Consider the following 19,006-nt stretch of genomic DNA (forward strand, 5'->3'; position numbering starts at 1 on the left):
CTGACTGTTCCATTTTTGTTGGTTTATCAATCTTATCTTTACCGCCTTAAACAACTTGTCTCTATTCAATGAGATAATTCAATTCTTTTATACATCAACTTAGTTCAAATATTCATAACAAACATAATACATTAGGCATCGAACATTCAGCTGTCAATTCTATATTCTTCCGAATAATTGAAAATGGTTCACACAGTTCAATGTTCCAGAATTTTACAGTAATTATTATTCTTAAAGTAGAATTCTCTAATTCACTCTTAGTCAACAAACACTTAATTTAATTATGAGGCAGTTATCATTTCAATGGGGAAACACTTTAAAGCTCCATACTTCAGCTATTTTTAGTAGAACGCCACAGTTAATGTTAAGATATATCAGGCGGAACTAATTTATTTCTTCACGCTGAAATATAAAAAGGACTGCTCTTACCGGGTTACACCTTTTACACATTGGATTCACTATAGGCACACTTAAAACTGTAGTTAACTATTACTTTGAAGTAACACTATTCAAATTAAATTTTCGCTATAATAACTGAATTTATAGACACAGAGTTATACAAGTCTTGATGCACTCGTTTTAAGTAATCTACTAATTCCTTATTTTCTCCTATGCATTAAATTCAGCTTTGCGCTATTCTTCCTCAAAACATTTGGAATTCGTTGTAATATTAGGATTCCGTAGAAATATTCCGAATTGCCTATTAATTCCCGACCCTTTCTTAATCGATTTACGGCATTTCCAAATCCCCTTACTGCCACCAGTTAACTCCTTGCTGTCCTGAACGCTTCTTTCTTTACTTTCGTTTTCCAATCAAATATGCTCATTCTTTCCCGCCCAAAATCCAGTTCTAACCAGTTCAGCTTACATCCTACTGGCCTCTCTCCATATACATGGCCGTTCACGTTCTAAGCACGCACTAACTAAAAACAACTCGGTTCTCTGACTGTAACCAATCAAATCACATCAGCAGAATTCCACACATTTACATTCTCTTTCAGCAATAACAAATAAAAAAAAAATAATCTGTAGTTCACATAAAATACATTTAAATATGATAAATACAAATTCTTATAATATATATGCACAGTTTCTTATAATATTAACACAGGAATAAATAAAATAAATTGAATGACAGTTTAACACATAGTCCTTTCATTACTAATACATATCCCAAAATTATATAATTAAACAATAATAAACAAACTCAAAGTAATTATATGAATAATAATTTATAAGCAAGAGACTAACAACAAATGATATTTACAAGTCTTGCTTAAGTTATGGCAAATTATGTTAAATGTGAATGAAATATTATAATTCCCAAATATTTTCATCCACAATTTAACACTATCAATGATGGAAAATAAGAATTCCATGCTAGTGTTGGGGTGGTTTGAGCATTTCAAAAAGAGAAATAGCCCACATAATGTTCGAATCACAGATGAAGCTGCAAGTACAGATAAGAAGCCACAAATTATCCAGATATTTTGAAGAAAATTGTGACCAACAAATATTTAATGTTGATGAAACCAGTCTTTTTTTTTTGAAAGTGAATCAGAGAAATAGGCTGGTTATGAAATCGCAAAGGAGACAGAATGACTCTTCCATTAGGTGGCAATGCCGAAGGTGATCTAAAGTTAAAGCCCATGGTACTTTATAAGGCACAAAATACTAGGACCCTCAAAGGCATTAATCAAGCTTCCATCCCTGTTATTTGGAAAACTAACAAGAAAGCACGGATTACTCAAGCTTTATTCAAAAGATGGTTCACAAGTTATTTTTGTCCAACAGCTGGGAATTTTTGCAAACGAAATAATCTTGATTTTAAAGATCAGCTTATTTTAGACAATGTACCTGGTCACCCTACTTCTCTTAATTCATTCTGTGAGAACATTAAAGTGATATTTTTACTGCTAAATACAACTTCTCTCATACAACCTGTGGACCAGGGGCATTATCACAACTTTTAAGGCATATTACCTGAGAAGAACATTTAAACAGGCAATAGCAACAACATCTGGAGAGAATTCTATGATATTAGTAGAATTCTGGAAGAATTTAATATAAAATCTGCCATTGAAAATATTCATCAATTTTCTTCTTCCTCTTGTGCCTTATCCATCTATTTGGGGTTGGCCTTTTTACATGATGTGACTTTATGCAAGTGATCCCAACTGACTTGTTGCAGAGCCTGACATTGGTAGGGGAGGGAAAAAGGTATTTTTGTCTGTAGAGGTGTGTGTTCAATGGGCCAGGTTGCCTGTTCTGAGGGATGAAAAACCCAAATTTCCACGAGGGAAAATCCTCTACCTCAGTATGAGACCGGCTAACTCACCTTTAGTCTAAAGAGACCAGATAAAGGTTCCTCATGTCACTGACAGGAATCGAACCCAGGTCTTTCCGAACAAAGGGCTTCATCTATATTCACTGAGCTACGGAGGCTGTTGAAAATATTCATCAATCTTGGAATTAAATTACTGCTGGCAATATGCAAGCTGTTTGGAAGCACATTCTTCCACATTGTGCAAATGATTTTAGAGGCTTTCCAAATGAAATGGATAATGTTGTTGAGGAAATTGCCAACATCAGGCATGAACTGGGTTTTGATGAGGTTGACAATGATAACAACCAAGAGTTAATTAAATTTCATTCTGAGGAATTGAGCGATTCCAACCAGCTAAATTCAGATGCACTGCAGGTTGATTCTGAAGAATATGAAGAAAATTTAACCACTGACAGTCAAACTAAAACAGATTTCACAGAAACGATTTTAAAATATTTTTTGTACAACAAAGTTTTTAAGCAGCAACACTTAGAGGCTGAGCCTGGTGAAAAGAGAAGTAATAAAATTTGCAGAAGAGCAGAAAAGGCAATAGGGTCACATACCGTCAGTTGTATGAAAAAAAAAAAGAAACAGAATGCTTGCCAATCTACGTTAGCTCAATTCTCTGTGAATTCTGAATATGTTTTATTGTCTTTCAGCTTCATGGTTTTTTCTTAGCTAGGCCCTGAGACATACCCTAATTCTTTTATAAAAAAAATTAAGGGTCAAAAAAGAAATTTGAGGAACGAATTACACTTTTCCCCATTAGTTATTATATTTGATCAGTGCATTTTCGATTAGTACGCATTAATTGAGGGATTGCTATACTGCATTTCATTATCTTTGCATCATCAGTGGTACACCACTGGTTACCATAAATCATACAGACTCGCACCCCCCCCCCATACCACTTTTTGATATCTGTCAGTCAGCCATGCCATCCTCTTATCCATGCTAATATTTTATAATCCAAACACATATTCTCCAATTCATGCAACAGTCTTCCATGTTGTATTCTGCCAAAAGCCTTAGTAAAATCCAAAAAGTACCATGCTTTTTCCATTCTCCTTGTATAGCTCAATGGTAACATTATTATAGAATGTGAGCAAGTTATTAAAACATGACTTTCCCTTAGTAAACCCATGCTGCTCATTGCAAAGTAGAGATTCTCTGTCAACCCATTTCTCAATGCACGCCCTAACCAATTTTTCCAAAATCTTCAGCACCACTCCTGAGATACTGTTTGGTCGATCATTGGATACACTGGGCTATGCACTGCCCTTTGTGCAATGGGACATTCTTTCCACTCCTGCAGAATCGTTCCCGTTATTAGACTTAAATTATATAGCCTGGTTAAAGGAATAGCTAGTTCTGTAGAACACTCTTTTAGCACCTGTGCTGATATTCCACCAGTCCCTATTGCTGAATTCTTATTCAGTTTGTGCAACAGCTCTAATACCTCCTCCTCCTCATACACCTCAGTTTCTTCATCCAGTGAAGAGGTAACAGTGAGCTCAATGTTGCATACACCAGGTTGAAAGCTTTTAATAAAAATGGGAACTCATTAGTTGAACAACCTTATCTGCATCTGTCACCTTCACACCATCTGTATTTTATCCTGTTCAACACCAAATGGCGATTACTTCCAATTTTAAATCCTCTCTATACTTGTGTCCTGAATCAGAAGATAAACGATGCTGTCAATAATAACATAGTCAATGAGACTTCTCTTATTCCTTGCATCTTCTCTCCATAAGAATTTGTGCACATTTTTATGTTAGAACATGGTATTAGTAATAAGTAGTCCTTGAACTCAGCAGAAATCAAGCAGATACTTAACATTATTATTAGCTTTGCTGTTTTCTTCAAATTTTCCAAAACATTTCTATGTCTTGTAATCATTTCCTACTCTGCTGTTTAGATAAGGACCAACCTTTCCTTTTTCATTGCATCAGCTGACTTTTCTAATACCTTGAAAAATTCCTCCACTTCTTCCTTAGTAGAACCTTCAATGGGATCATAGGCACAAATACATCTCATTGTCCAGTTTTTCATTCTGATATTTTCTCACATCACTCTACTCGATATTGCCTGCAATTCAAGATTATTCACTTTACCGTGCAATACTATAGCTATTCCTTTTTCTTTGGTCTCTTGCACGAATATAACATTTTGTGTTTGTTGCTTAGAAAGATCTCACCTGTTTGTCTTCTTTCTTTCAGTAACACCTAAATGCTCTTTCAGCTTGGAAATATTGGTTCCCAGATACAGATGTTATGTCTGTATTACATATTTATATCACACAATGCAAGTAGGGGGCAGCAAATGTAGATTTTTGCTTACAATAATACAATGAATCAAACTTTTGTTTAAGTTTGAAGGCATTCTTTTCCATGCAGAAAATATCAGTCAGGGGGGCAGAAATAATTTGCTCACGTTTTGCAATGGATTGGTTTTATACCAAAGCATGACCGACATAAGTATAAATGCAAGGAGATCGAAAACTTAATAGTCTCCTTAATTGTAGCATACGTATGCATAATATTTACATCATGGAATCTTTCTAGGAAGGAAGGAAATCTGGAAATGAAGCTTACCTTGTATAAGAGATTGCTTGCCTAATCTGGTGGTTCCACAAATCTTTTCCCATGAAGCATGATAAGGCAAACTTTCAAAGGAACCTGTACATTACAGATAAAGATTAAAAAAACAGTAGATATAAATAGACTTATGGAAAGTAAACAACAGATAATTTGTACTGAAAATAACAGCACATCATCAGTGTAGGAAAGTTTCCTTAGTGGTTGATATACAAATTTAATACAATCAAATGTCAGTACAAGGATAAACTTTCTTCTCTTTCTCTACTCGACATTGACCATGTTCCATATGAATCATTTGCTGTGTTTTAGAAAAACTTGACTCTTAAATGGATGAACGTATAGAGCACCAGTACTATATCCAGTATCACAAGTCTGGGCTCACCGAGCATGGTGTTGACATCAAACACAGAATCCTTTTAAAGGATAAATGCTTAGTTCATATAAAACTCTGAGGACTTCTTTCATCACCTTAATTTAAATTAGAATAATGGCCTTTCATTCCTCAAGTTCAGGAAATTCTCATCCTAAGCAAATATATTAAATTATTAAGAATATTTCAATTATAGGATGTCATCCTTCCATTGCACGATACTTGCCTTCATTCATTTACTGAATGATGTATTCTGCCTGGTTCGAAGTGTCTCCCCTAAAATGAGGACACACCATTATTTTCAGTGTGAAATATCTGTTGTCATTCATTAAATCTATTTATATAACTGTGTTAACATACTTTTAACCTAAATCTATAACGTCACAGGTTTATTAAAATATGTCGAATATAGCTCATATTCAATATATGAGAAAGCAAAATAAAACAATTTGAGTAAACAAATGAATTTAGCTGTGTTCCAGGTAAGATTTATGATAACATGTTCAAGATCGTTCAAGGAAAATTGTTTAAGACAAACTATGGGAAAAACAAGCTGGAGTCAAGTCCAAATGGAATTGTCAGTTTTAAGACCAACAACTGAAATCATGAGAACATAATAAGGATCTAAATTTAAGATTTGCATATCTAGAAAAGAAGACAGATGATGAAATGCTGTTCAAAGTACTATATTTATGTTTCTTTGGAAATCTCAAACAACCTACATTGTAAACCTATGGCACAATTAGTATGGTGGTTTTGGTTGGGTGAGCTGAGATTAGGTTGAATGGATACCTTCCTCTGCTCTCTCTCTCTCTCACACACACACACACACACTTGGATCCCACTATGGCATGCATACCTGCAAAGTCTTTAGGTGATAGATGATTTCTGTTGTCTATCACATGATTCAAGTGGCTTAACAAAGTATCGTGTTTGGTCAATCCTTAGTCCCATGTGTTATTAATGTATGGGGCTGATATATATAAGTACAACTTTTCAAGGGCAAAATCAGACAATCAATAACCAGGATGGTGACAACTGACAATGAAAATCATATCATACCTGAAGACATTCATAAAATATCCATGTCACAGTGGAAGCTGCAATCTGTAAATAAACAGAACAGCAGAGATGGTATCCACTTGGCCAATCAGATCAGCATATAGTGCAAACAGGCTGTTTGCACTATATGCTGTTTACTTGCTTACAAAATACAGAATGTATTTTGTAAGCAAGTAAAGAAAAATGAATGATGTTCAGCAACCAAAAGAAAAACCAAAATATAAGAGCCAATCGTATTAGAGAACTAGCAAATAACAGTTTGATGTCATGTCAGGTATAAGGAAGAGTTATCTACTATACTTGATTTACTACATCTGTATGGTTGATACTAAATGGAAAAGGCTATAACAGACACTTCTGTTACAAAATTTCTTGCTATATTAAAATTACTTGTGGTCTGAGATGATTTGAAAGTAATAATTAAATCTAATATAGGAATTCTCATGTAATTCTCGGGCCAAAAGTAAGTTTGCTATAGTGAGAAATTTTGTAATTTTGTAGTATCTGTTACAGTGAGAGTCAACCATATTAAAATTGAACTCAAACTTCATATATATATTCTTAAGAAGCACATTCTCACAGTATAAACATACAGTAAGAAATGGCTTTTACATAAATATATAGTAAAAATATAGAAGATAAATATCATGAAGGTTGCAAAACATTCTGGAGGCTACTGAAAAAAAAAAAAAAGGTCAGAAATGGATGATAGTACTCTACAAGGAATTAGAGATGATAAAGGTAATACAAACCTCAAAAGCACTGATATATATTCCTGCTGGCATTCCTAATGAATATTTTCACTACTGTTCTATCACATCATTTTCCATTTAGCAGTCTTTCAAAATTACTCCAGGCATCTAGGATATCTTATCTTCAGTTTTCATGTCATATTTATCATCTCTGATTCCTGTTACACTATTCTTTCCTCCATTTCTAATATTTTTCAACAGCATCCAGCAAATTTTGTCACCTTTCTGATATTTATCTTATATATTGTATCCAAGGGTTCCTATGACTTGCTACTGTAATACGCTGCTTTACTTTCTTATATTTTTCTTTGTATTCTCTCAGAGAAAATGTTGATTTACTTACCAAGAACTTTCAGTAGCACTTTCTTCTTTTCCATGTCTATCTCTAGCTTCTTGAATCCACCACAGTTCTGGTTTTTCTATCACTGCAGACAACTTCACCACGTCTCTCTCTCTCTCTCTCTCTCTCTGCCTGAATCAATCTCAATCTTGTTAGTGAGTTTTCAAGGTCTGAGTGTTTTCCAATTCAATTTTTCCCACAAGAATATCTGTATACTTAGGTCTACAGTTTACCTCTGAGAGCTGCTGAACTTTGATTCTTTTCTTACATATTTTTCTTTACAACACAATATTCAATTTTATTCTGCTCAAAATTAAATGGTTATCACTTCCACTTCCCATTTCAAATCTCCTATATACTTGTGTCCTGAATCAGTATGAAAATATTGCTATCCATGATAACAGTCAATAAGACTTTTCTTATTGACTTATACTAAAAGAAGGTTTTTATTGATGACTAGTCCACGTCCTGAACAGAAATATAGCAGGTACTTACCATTATTATTCACTCTTTTCGTTTCCTAAACACTGCTATGTATCTGATATTCATTTCGTAATCTGCTGTTTAGATCTCCAAGCTTTTCCTTTATATCAACTGCTTTCTTTAACAACTAGAAAAATTCCTTCACTTCTTCTTTAATGGAATCTTTGACCAGACCATGGGCACAAATAAGTTTTTTTGTAAAATTCCCTATTTTGATGTTAGCCCATATCACTTGATATTGCTTACCATTCAAGACAATTATTTTTGTGTCTGGTGTTGAAAACTATAACTACTCTTTCCTTTCTCTGATCATCACTACCCAAAATGTAACATCTAGTTATTTAAAATCTTACCTGTTTTTGTCTTCTTTGTTTCAGCTTATGCCAATGTGGTATTTTTCAAAATTCTTCTGCCAGTCCCACTTCTTTTCTGTTGATACTTTTAATGTGTCTGGCAATTTTCATGACTTCTGCTGATGTCAAGTTTGAGTTTGTGTAAGTAGCTAACTTTTTGCTGTTTGTAAGTGGTTCCCTGATAAAAAGAGCTGGAGCTTTGATCAATAAGGTGATGACCCAGATAACATGAATTTTATCTTGTTGCCCCATCAGTGCATTTTGTTATAAGCCAATACAAAATAAAATTCGGGCAGCTAAATTGCAAATTACCAGCCATTCCGATTCATTCAGTTTCCAGATAGATACCTGCTAACGGAGCGCACTGCAAGAAAGTGAGGATTGGACATTAAGTCAGAAGCCATGGTTGTTTCTCTGCATTTCTTGTGTAGTCCACATGTAGATCTCCTCCCAGTTATCCAGCTTTGACTCTTAAGCAATTATCTTAAAATGCACATCGATAGTTATTTCAAATAAATAACTGAACTGATATAAATAATACATAAACTTATTTCAAATAACCTAATCAAAAATTATTTCTTCATGAATTTCCCAAGCATGTTGTGCATTCCCAGTACATCCTAAACATATGCCTTAGCTGCATCAGTCATAACTTCAAAGAAGCCTGAATGGCAAAGAAATGGAGCTAGCTGAGGAATTAGATAAGTACCAGATCGACATAATAGGGGTGACTGAAACAAAAAAGACCAAAACTGGTGAAATCTTTCTGAGCAATAAATACAAAATGTTATATTCAGGCAATGACAATCAACGAAAAGAAGGAGTAGCCATAGTATTCAACACAAAATATGAGGCTAATCTTCTTGAATGACAGTCAGTCTCAAGTAGTGTAATGTGGGCAAATATGAGAATGGGGAACTGGACAATGAGACTTATTTGTGCCTATGGTCCCACAGAAGGTTCTAAAAAGGTAGAAGTGGAGGAATTTTTTGTGGCTTTAGAAAAAGCAACTGACACAATGGAAAAGGAAAAGTTGGTCCTTGTTGGGGATCTAAACAGCAGAGTAGGAAATGATTGTGAGACATACAAAAATATTTTGTGAAAATTTGGAGAAAAGAGCAAAGCTAATAATAATGGCAAATATCTGTTGGATTTCTGCTCAGGACATGGACTGGTTATTACTAACACCACGTTCCAACATAAAAATGTACACAAATTCACATGGAGAGAAGAGGCTAGGAATAAGAAAAGTCTCTTTGACTATGTTATTGTTGATAGTGATGTTTTCTCCCTGGTGCAAGACACCAGAGTGTACAGAGGATTTGAAATTGGAAGTGATCACTATTTAGTCTTGAGCAGGATAAAATTGAATTTCATATTGAAAAAAATGACATGTAAGAAATTTTAAAGCAAATAAAAGTTGAGCAGCTCTCAGATGTGAACTGTAGACTAAAATACACAAATATTATTGAAGAAAAAATGAAAGAGTTTGAGAACAGGAATCAAATCTTGGAGATTCATTGGCAAACTCTGAAGAAAACATTGATTGATTCTGCCAGAGAGGCATGTGATGAGGTTATCTGCAAGAATAAAAAAATCAGAACTCACAGGTGGACACAGGAAGTTAAAGAGGTAGTGAAGGAAAAGAAGAAAGCATATCAAAAGTTCCTGTCAAATAAGTCAGCTTGTGCTCTTAGAGAATACAGAGACAAATGCAAGAATGCTAAACACTGTGTAAAACTAGCTAAACAAAAAGTCATGGGAGGACTTTGGCAAGAATATAGAAAATAAATATCAAGAAGGAGGCAAAATATTCTGGAGGTTGTTGAAGAAGCTTAGAAATGGAGGAAAGAGTGCTGTAAAAGGAGTTAGAGATGATAAAGGTGACATGAAAACGGGAGAAAAAGATATCCTTGAAGTATGGAGTAATTACTTTGAAAAACTGCTAAATGAAACAAGCAGTGATGATAGCACAGTGATAAAAAACACTGACCAGGCATGCAATCAGGAATACATATCCATACTTGAAGTAGAAAAAGCCATCAAAGGCTTGAAATGTGGAAAGGCAGCAAGAGTAGATGATATTCGACCAGAAATGCTGAAGTATAGTGGTGTAAGTCTTACAGTGGCTGCACTGTATAGTTCAGAAAGTCTGGACAGAGGGACGAATTCCCGATGATTGGAGTAGAGCTCTCATAGTACCCATATATAAAAATGGAAATAAAACTGGATGTGAGAATTACAGAGGTATTTCCCTACTAAGTGTTTCTGGCAAGATCTATGCAAGTATACTTGAGAAACGGTTGAGAAGAATTGTGGAAGAAAAGCTTGGTGAAGAACAAACTGGATTCAGGCCAAGTAGAGGCTGTCAGGATCAGATCTTCATTTACGACAAATAGTCGAGAAAGCATGGGAATATAACAAAGATCTGTATTTAAGTTTTGTCGATTTGGAAAAGGCGTATGACAAGGTGCCGAGAGAGAAACTATTCAATACGCTGCAGTTATATGGTGTCAATGGGGCATTATATCAAGCAATACTTAGTCTTTATTTGAGTTGTAAGTCAGCAGTTAGAATTGAAGGAAGTACAGGAAGATGGTTTAATGTTAAATCTGGTGTGAGACAAGGATCTACATTATCCCCTCTGTTATTAATTATCTATATGGATCACATTATGAAGGAAAGTGGTACTAAACATGATATCAAAATTGGAGATGTTAATGTCAGCTCTTTGCTTTATGCAGATGATGTTATATTTCTAAATAAATCTGCTATAAGTCTGCAAGATTCTCTGACTAAATTGAATAGTTGTTGTAATAGATATAGTATGAAGGTCAGCAATAAAAAGACAAAGACAATGAAAACAGGCAGAATCATTGAAAATGTCAACTGTGTTGTAAATGGAGAACCTGTGGAACAAGTAAAACATTTCAGCTACTTAGGTATGATTTTTACTGAAGATGGTAAATTAAATTTAGAAATAGACAACAGAATCAGCAAAGCTTGTATGGTAGGAAGTCAATTGAATAAATTCATATGGAATAAGAGAGAAATTAGCCAGAACACTAAATTAGCTATATACAAGACAGTGTTCAAACCAGTTTTAACTTATGGATCTGAGAACTGGGTCAGAAGTAAAACACTTGACCAAAGACTAGAGACCACAGATATGAGAGTCCTGAGAAAGATTAGAGGTGTGAACAGATGGCATCAATGGCAATATCATATTAAAAACGAGGATATTAGGAAAGAACTTGACATTGTCAGCATCCAGGAATGCGTTAGCAGAGCTAATCTCAGGTGGTATGGTCACTTAAACAGAATGGGCGAGGAAAGATTAGCAAAGCAAGTGTTCTCTGCCAGGTTGGCAGCAAAACGACCCAGAGGAAGACCAAGATATAGGTGGGTTGATGCGGTACAAAGTGCCTTAGATGATAGAAATATAAGATCTGATAATGTTGGCGTCTTGACAAGTAACAGACTAATTTGGAGGAAAATTGTTGATAGGAAGTTAGTAATGATGTAAATTTTTCATGTAGTTCTATCATATCCTGTACACCCCTTGAGGGTACATGGCAGGAATTTGATGATGATGAAATTTACTAAATTCACATTTATTTTGATATGTTTTTTTTAAATGTAAAACAAAATAAAAAGGAACAGACTATCCTCAGTTCTCTTTATTGAAAAAACATCAAGCTAATCTCTGAAGCAGCACTTCAGAGATTAGCTTGATGCCTTATATTATGCCTTTTATTTCAGTATAATGCATGTGTGCTAAAAGGAAGTATAAGGAGTATTTATATAACTTTTATGATTAGATGTCTCAAGCTGAAATAAAAAGAATTTATCATTAATTTACAACAAAAGAAATCATAATAAAGCTTGTGTTTATCTCGTTATCCTATGCATTAACAATAAGTAGGAAACCTAGCCAAAAATAATGCAAATAAATATTTTTTCCTTACAGTTTATTCAAAAATATTATTATTCAATTCAATATAATATTTTACCTGTTTATCCGTATGCAGCTCAATGTCATTGTCACGCAACTTTTTGACAACACTAAATGTTGCAGGACATTTTTCAAGATTTCCATATTTTTCTGATTCAGATGGCTGTTTTTCAACTCCTGTAAGTCCCTCTGTTATCTTTGGTTCAATTACACCAAATGCCTCAGAGCCTAAATATACAATGCACATATATTTTGTAATTAACATTATTCATAATACTAAAAGGATTTCATATGATCTTGAATATAAATCCTGTATGAATCATTTTTAAACACAATCTACAGCTAAATATAAGGTGGTCTATCCTTCCTGAAGAGACTGTGTGATTAGCTTTCATTATCACAAAATTAACTGTGAGAGTAGTAACTCTAAAATGAAATAAACTTATCATGTTAACTTTCATATTATGGTCATCACCATGTGTGTGTGTGTGTGTGTGTGTGTGTGTGTGTGTGTGTGTGTACGCTGTCTGTTTCTTGAATATGCTATTTATATAATATATGAACAATATAAAAGTGGCCAAGAGTGAACGTTTATGTAAATAATTGTGTAGAATATATTTACTATTAGTGCTTACTGTTATTTGACATCAGAAGAGAGCACTTATGAAAAAAGACTGCAGTGGAAAATTATAGACCAATCAGTATCTCAGGAGTGGTGGTATAAGTACTGGAAAAATTGATCAAAGAATTCAAGAATGGGATGGAAGAATATGGTACACTATGAGAGGCAGCATGGATTTCTGAAGGGTTTGTCATACCTTAGTAATTTACTAATTTTTTATAGCAGAGCAACAGCTGAGGTGGATAAAGGAAATAGCTACACGATGATTCTGCAAAGGCATTTTATAGAATACTACATGGAACTTTGTCATATTAGAAAAAGTGGGGATGGATATGATACTGATTATGTGAATAAGAGGGTTGTGGAGAAATACCAAAAAGTGGTATATGGAAAAACAGAATACAGGAGAAAGCAAGTGACTAGTGGTGTGCCACAAAGATTTGTGCTAAGACCACTACCATTTAATTTGTATATAAATGATAAAGGGAATAATCTGAAAGGAAATACTCAGTTGTTTGCTCATGATGCAAAATTAGAATAATAGTTAATCAAGACTATATGGAGAGCTTGCAGGATGATTTAAATAGGCTGTCAGTATAGGCCAAATATAATGGGTATCAGTTTAATGTAGAGAAATGTAAAGTTATACATTTTGGAATAACTTGATTACAAGCTGTGTACCACACTGATGAAACTATACTCCAGGAAATAGATGAAGCTAGAGATTTAGGGATGGTGGTAGACATAGTTGAAGTTTAGAGGGAAAACTGTGAAGGTAGCTCATAAAGATTATTTGGCTATTGAAGAACACACTAACAAGCAAACATAAGGAAGTTGTTATTTTTCTTTATTAGGCTTTGATACATCCACATCTAAATTACTAGGCGATCAGGTCTGGTCTTCTGGATTTCTTGGAGATGAGGAAGTGGTGGAGAGGATTCAGAGACAAGTGACCAAGATGATGAGTGGTCTGGAATTTACCCTATGAGATGGAGTGATGGTATATGGATTGCAGAAGTTAGTTGATAGGAAAAAGGTGGGGATATGATAGAAACATTTAAGTTACTTAAATGGTTTTATAGGACTGATGCAAGGGAAGTGTTTCAGTACTTGGCTAGAGGGTACAGAACAAGAGATCATCACTGGAAGTTGAGTAAAGGTGTGGTCAGTAGGGGTGTGAAGACTAGATTTTTTGCTTTGAGAGTTGTGAATGAATGGGTTAAAGGAGAGATATGATAGTGTATGGATAGTTTGGATCTCCCTTGATGAGTCTTCAAACTCCATGAAGGTGCCCACACAATGGTTAGTGTATCTGCTCTCCAACCAACCAGCTATGGGTTCAAATCCTGCTGTGGATATGGCTGTTGTGTTTGTGGGAGATGAATTTAATTGTCTGGTGTGAGATCACTGCCCTGCTTATTAGAGGCCTGAAGCAGATTGAAAAATTTTCCATGTTTGGTCTCTAGAACAACATTTCTGGACTTTGTAAAAAAATAAATGAAAAATACAAAAAAAATATATAAAATTAAGAAAAAAAAAAAGATGAAAAAATCCAATGCTGTTGTAAAAATGCACATCAAGATGTTTATTTTGGTGGTGTGCTGCTGTGAGTCAATACTGTAAAAAAGTTAACAAGAATTATTTAATTCAGGTGCAGATCAAAATTAAATTTCATTCTATTTAAGTAATGGTACAAACTCTGTAAACAGGAATACTTCATATATATCAAATAATACATCAGATACAATAGGATTAATAACAAAATTTTAAAGAAAATTATTTTAATATAAAACTTTTAAGTCACAGTGATGATAACAAAATACATTTACATCCTTCTTTAAATGTTTTAACAAATTCAGTATTATTTCAATTTTTATCAAAATGGAGTGCAATTAACAACTAATAATGGAATAACTGAAATCAATTAAAATAAAACTAAGTCAGAAAACAGATAATGGAAGGAAGAATTACAAACTGAAACATAATAGACAAAATATGATGTTCTTTTGACAGTGAGTCCTTGGTGATGGTAAAAGGCCATTGATTGCAGATTCAATTTCTGCACAAAGAGTAATTTATCATATAACAAATATTATTCTTTCACGTTTCCTGACTATCATAAGTAATTTTGTAATGACGTCAAGTAACTAACATTAAATATTTTCAAGTCACCTTTATGTAGAATGACAATATTAGTTGAGCAACCTAAAGAAGATCCTTGCATCAGGAAATATCAAAACAGATGTACATTATGATAGAGAACAAGCCAGAGAATGAATGAATATATATACAGGGTGTTCGGGATAAATTTGACAGTTTCGTAAGGAAAAAGAAAATCTTCTTTGTATCTATTAAATTTAATGAATTGACAAAAAAAGATTACAGGCAGAGTTAATTACAATACTATCAACAAGATTTACTCAAAATAACCACCATTAGCATCGATCACAGCTTCAATTCTGCTTCGGAACCTCGAACAAGCTGATGCTACAGTCTCCCTGGGAAGGGCCGCAAAAACTGTTTTAATTTTATCCATTAACTGGGCTTTTGTATTACTGGAAGTGCGATTGGTGTCTTTTTCAACTGCGCCCCATACAAAATAATCCATGGGGTTAAGGTCTGGGGAGTTTGGAGGCCAAACATTTGGACTGGTGAAGTCGTAGAAATTTTCAGACAACCATTTTTGACTTTTCCCAGAGGTGTGGCAAGGGGCCGAATCCTGCTGCCATACATAGGGATACCATTGGCTACCCTTGTTATCCAGGGCTTGACTACAGTTAGCAACTCCACGAACAAAGCCCGAATTCCAATGCCAGGGTTCTTCAACACCTGTTCCTGCAGATTTGCGAGGAATTCTGCTGTACGAACGCAATCAGATCGTCTGCTAGGGATCTTTCTTCTTGCTACATCCTCGTAGTCACCATTGCAAGTCTCTAGTTCATGCCTGATTGTTTTTACTGTATTCAGGGAGCATTGGGCAGCAGTCGTAATATCCTTATTTTGATGGCGGGCACGAATCATCATGATACAAGTTATTCTCTTCCATGATTCAGGTGGGTTCCAGCTATCCATCCTTTCTGACATCTTGTATATGAATGAAGAAGGGTCCAAACTTTTAAATGAAGAGAAGTGTGTGTTAATACATGTAACTTACGGAAAAATATAATTAATTATAAATATGTCAAATTTATCCCGAACACCCTGTATATATATATATATATATATATATATATATATATATATTCAGATATATCAATCTGAGGAGAAGGGGATTCACCATTCTGTCATTACCAAATATTGTTTATAAAGAATGCAAGTTATTTGCTGTACCTGAACAATATACAACAGCACGAGAAATTAAAGAAAAACATATGGGTATAGTAGTTGGGTTAATTTTTCTTCAAGAAATTCAGTATTTTACACTCACAAATAATTCCTTATGTTCAGTTTGCACATAAAAATATATTCATTGTATTGCAAAGAGGTCTTTGATGAGTTTTGGAATTCCTGAAGCTACACAATAATAATAATTATCATCCGATTTCTTATTTTTGCTTGCATGTTAGATATTACTCGTCCATAATTGTCCATTATGGACGAGTAATATTTAAATAACTTTCACGGCTTACACACGCAACAAAAATTATATAAAATTTTTCTCGTAGAAAGGCTTAGACATTGGTTGTACACAGAAGCATAGTGAGGCTATGGTTAATGTGGCCCCGGCCATAGGCGCAAATATTGAGATTTTTAAAGTTTACTTTAAAAATCTCAATTTTAGTTTACTGTACTTACAACATACAATAGAATGTATATATTAAATTAAAAGTTAACATATTTCCAATATTTCGGCAACATCACGTTGCCATCTTCAAAGGAACTTACAATAAAGACGTGCACACAGGCACTAATCACAGTAAATGAGAAACGAAGCAAGGAAGTTATGGTTTTCCTAAAAGTCCTGATGGTGCTGCCTAGCGGGCTATGTAGGTATTCTTGGACATCAGGGTGAAGGTCTCCTGATGTAAGCCTCCCAAATTTGGGGCAGTCTCATGCAACCTAATTTGTTGAGGTTTGGCATGTTCCTTAGGACTGAGGCTGATTCCATTTTAATAGACTTTCAAATTTAAACTTGCTACGGTGTACTATTGTGGCTTTCTTCCACCATATTCTGTGGCGTGTATCCAGAGCATGGTCTACAAGACCAGAATGGCTGTACTGGCGAAACCGGATGTAGTCCTTGTGTTCTGAAATTCTGATATTCGCTGTCCTGCCTGTTTGGCCAAAGTAGGACAACTTACAGCTGCAAGGGACCTAGTATACACCAGGTAGGTCTAGAGAGAGCGGTTGGTCTTTAGTGGAGCGGATAAAAGATACCAATTTTTTATATGGTCTGTAACAAGAGGTCAAGTCATGTTTTTTTAGGATTTTGTAATTTTTTCCAAGGTGCCTCCGACGTAGGGAATGGTGATGGATTTAGAGTAATCCTTGTTGTGTGTGTGTGTGTGTGTAGGGGGGAGGGGGGTTACTGGTTTCAATAATAATGGAATAATAATCACCAAAGCGGATAAAGGAAATGCCACTGTTGTACTCAATCAAACAGACTACACAGGTAAGCTTAATGCTCTATTATAAGATCGGGCTACTTGCATCCCCATTGAATACAATCCCACCAACTCACAAATTAGAAAACTCCGCAGGCTCCTTAAGAAGGTCACTTCTTGGCCTGTGGAAGTTACTAACAAATTAAAACCATATAACTCTATACCCCCCCCCCCCCCGTATTTATGGACTCCCAAAAATACACAAAGAAAATGTGCTATTACGTCCCATAGTGGATGGCATTGATTCCACATACAAATTAGCACAATGAACTCAGGCTATTTCGTTTGGGAGGGAAAATTCCACAAACAATTGAGGGGATAGCCATGGGTTCACCACTCTCCCCACCCCTGGCTAATTTCTTTATGGAGACCCTTGAAGAGAAAGCCTTAAACTCTGCCCCACAAAAACTAACCACATGGCTTCGCTACGTTGATGATGTTTTCACTATTTGGCCACATGGCTCTGATACACTCCTCTCCTTCTTAACACACTTAAACAACCAACACCCCAGAATTAAGTTCACCATGGAAAAAGAGGAAAACAACAGCCCCCTTTCCTAGACACACTAGTCACCTGCCAGCCTAATGGAACCTTGGTTTTCTCAATTTATAGAAAACCCACCCATACAGGCAGATACATTCACCAACAATCCCACCATCCCCCTCTCACAACAATATGGAGTTGTTAAGACACTATACAACAGGGCTAAACTAATCTGTTCAAGTGACAATGCCCTAACCAATGAACTAAATCACATCCTCAACACTTTCTCAGCCAATGGCTACCCCACAAAAAAATATTGAAACCAGTAAACCACAACCCCCCCCTCCCCCTTACAACAAGGTTACTCTAAATCCATCACCATTCCCTACATCCAAGGTACCTCGAAAATTACAAAAATCCTAAAAAAACATGACTTGACCTCTTGTTACAGACCATATAAAAAATTGGCATCCCTTATCCGCTCCACTAAAGACCAACCACTTCCCCTAGACCTACCTGGTGTATACCAGGTCCCTCGCAGCTGTAAGTTGTCCTACTTTGGCCAAACAGGCAGGACAGCGAATATCAGAATTTCAGAACACAAGGACTACATCCGGTTTCACCAGTACAGCCATTCTGGTCTTGTAGACCATGCTCTGGATATACGCCACAGAATACGGTGGAAGAAAGCCACAATAGTACACCGTAGCAAGTTTAAATTTGAAAGTCTATTGAAATGGAATCAGCCTCAGTCCTAAGGAACATGCCAAACCTCAACAAATTAGGTTACATGAGACTGCCCCAAATTTGGAAGGCTTACATCAGGAGACCTTCACCCTGATGTCCAAGAATATCTACATAGCCTGCTAGGCAGCACCATCAAGACTTTTAGGGAAACCATAGCTTCCTCACTTCGTTTCTCATTTACTGTGTTTAGTGCCTACGTGCATGTGTCTTTATTGCAAGTTCCTTTGAAGATGGCAACGTGACGTTGCTGAAATATTGGAAATATATTAATGTTTAATTTAATGTATATTCTATTGTACGTCGTA

At 35.2% G+C, this 19,006-nt stretch overlaps 1 protein-coding gene across 1 annotated transcript in view; it reads right to left on the reverse strand.

The window, feature by feature from the left end:
• The window catches only part of LOC150102616 (uncharacterized), a 234,723-nt gene that overhangs the window by 64,108 nt on the left and 151,609 nt on the right, over positions 1-19,006 (reverse strand). The window contains exon 12 of the mRNA XM_090398679.1: positions 12,303-12,472. Coding sequence (XP_090254805.1) covers positions 12,303-12,472 — 170 coding nt within the window. The remainder of the gene's footprint in view (positions 1-12,302; positions 12,473-19,006) is intronic.

Source organism: Typopeltis vanoorti, chromosome 10, assembly GCF_054136105.1.
Source record: "Typopeltis vanoorti isolate ZY-2024b chromosome 10, IOZ_Tvanoo_1.0, whole genome shotgun sequence".
NCBI lineage: Eukaryota > Metazoa > Arthropoda > Arachnida > Uropygi > Thelyphonidae > Typopeltis > Typopeltis vanoorti.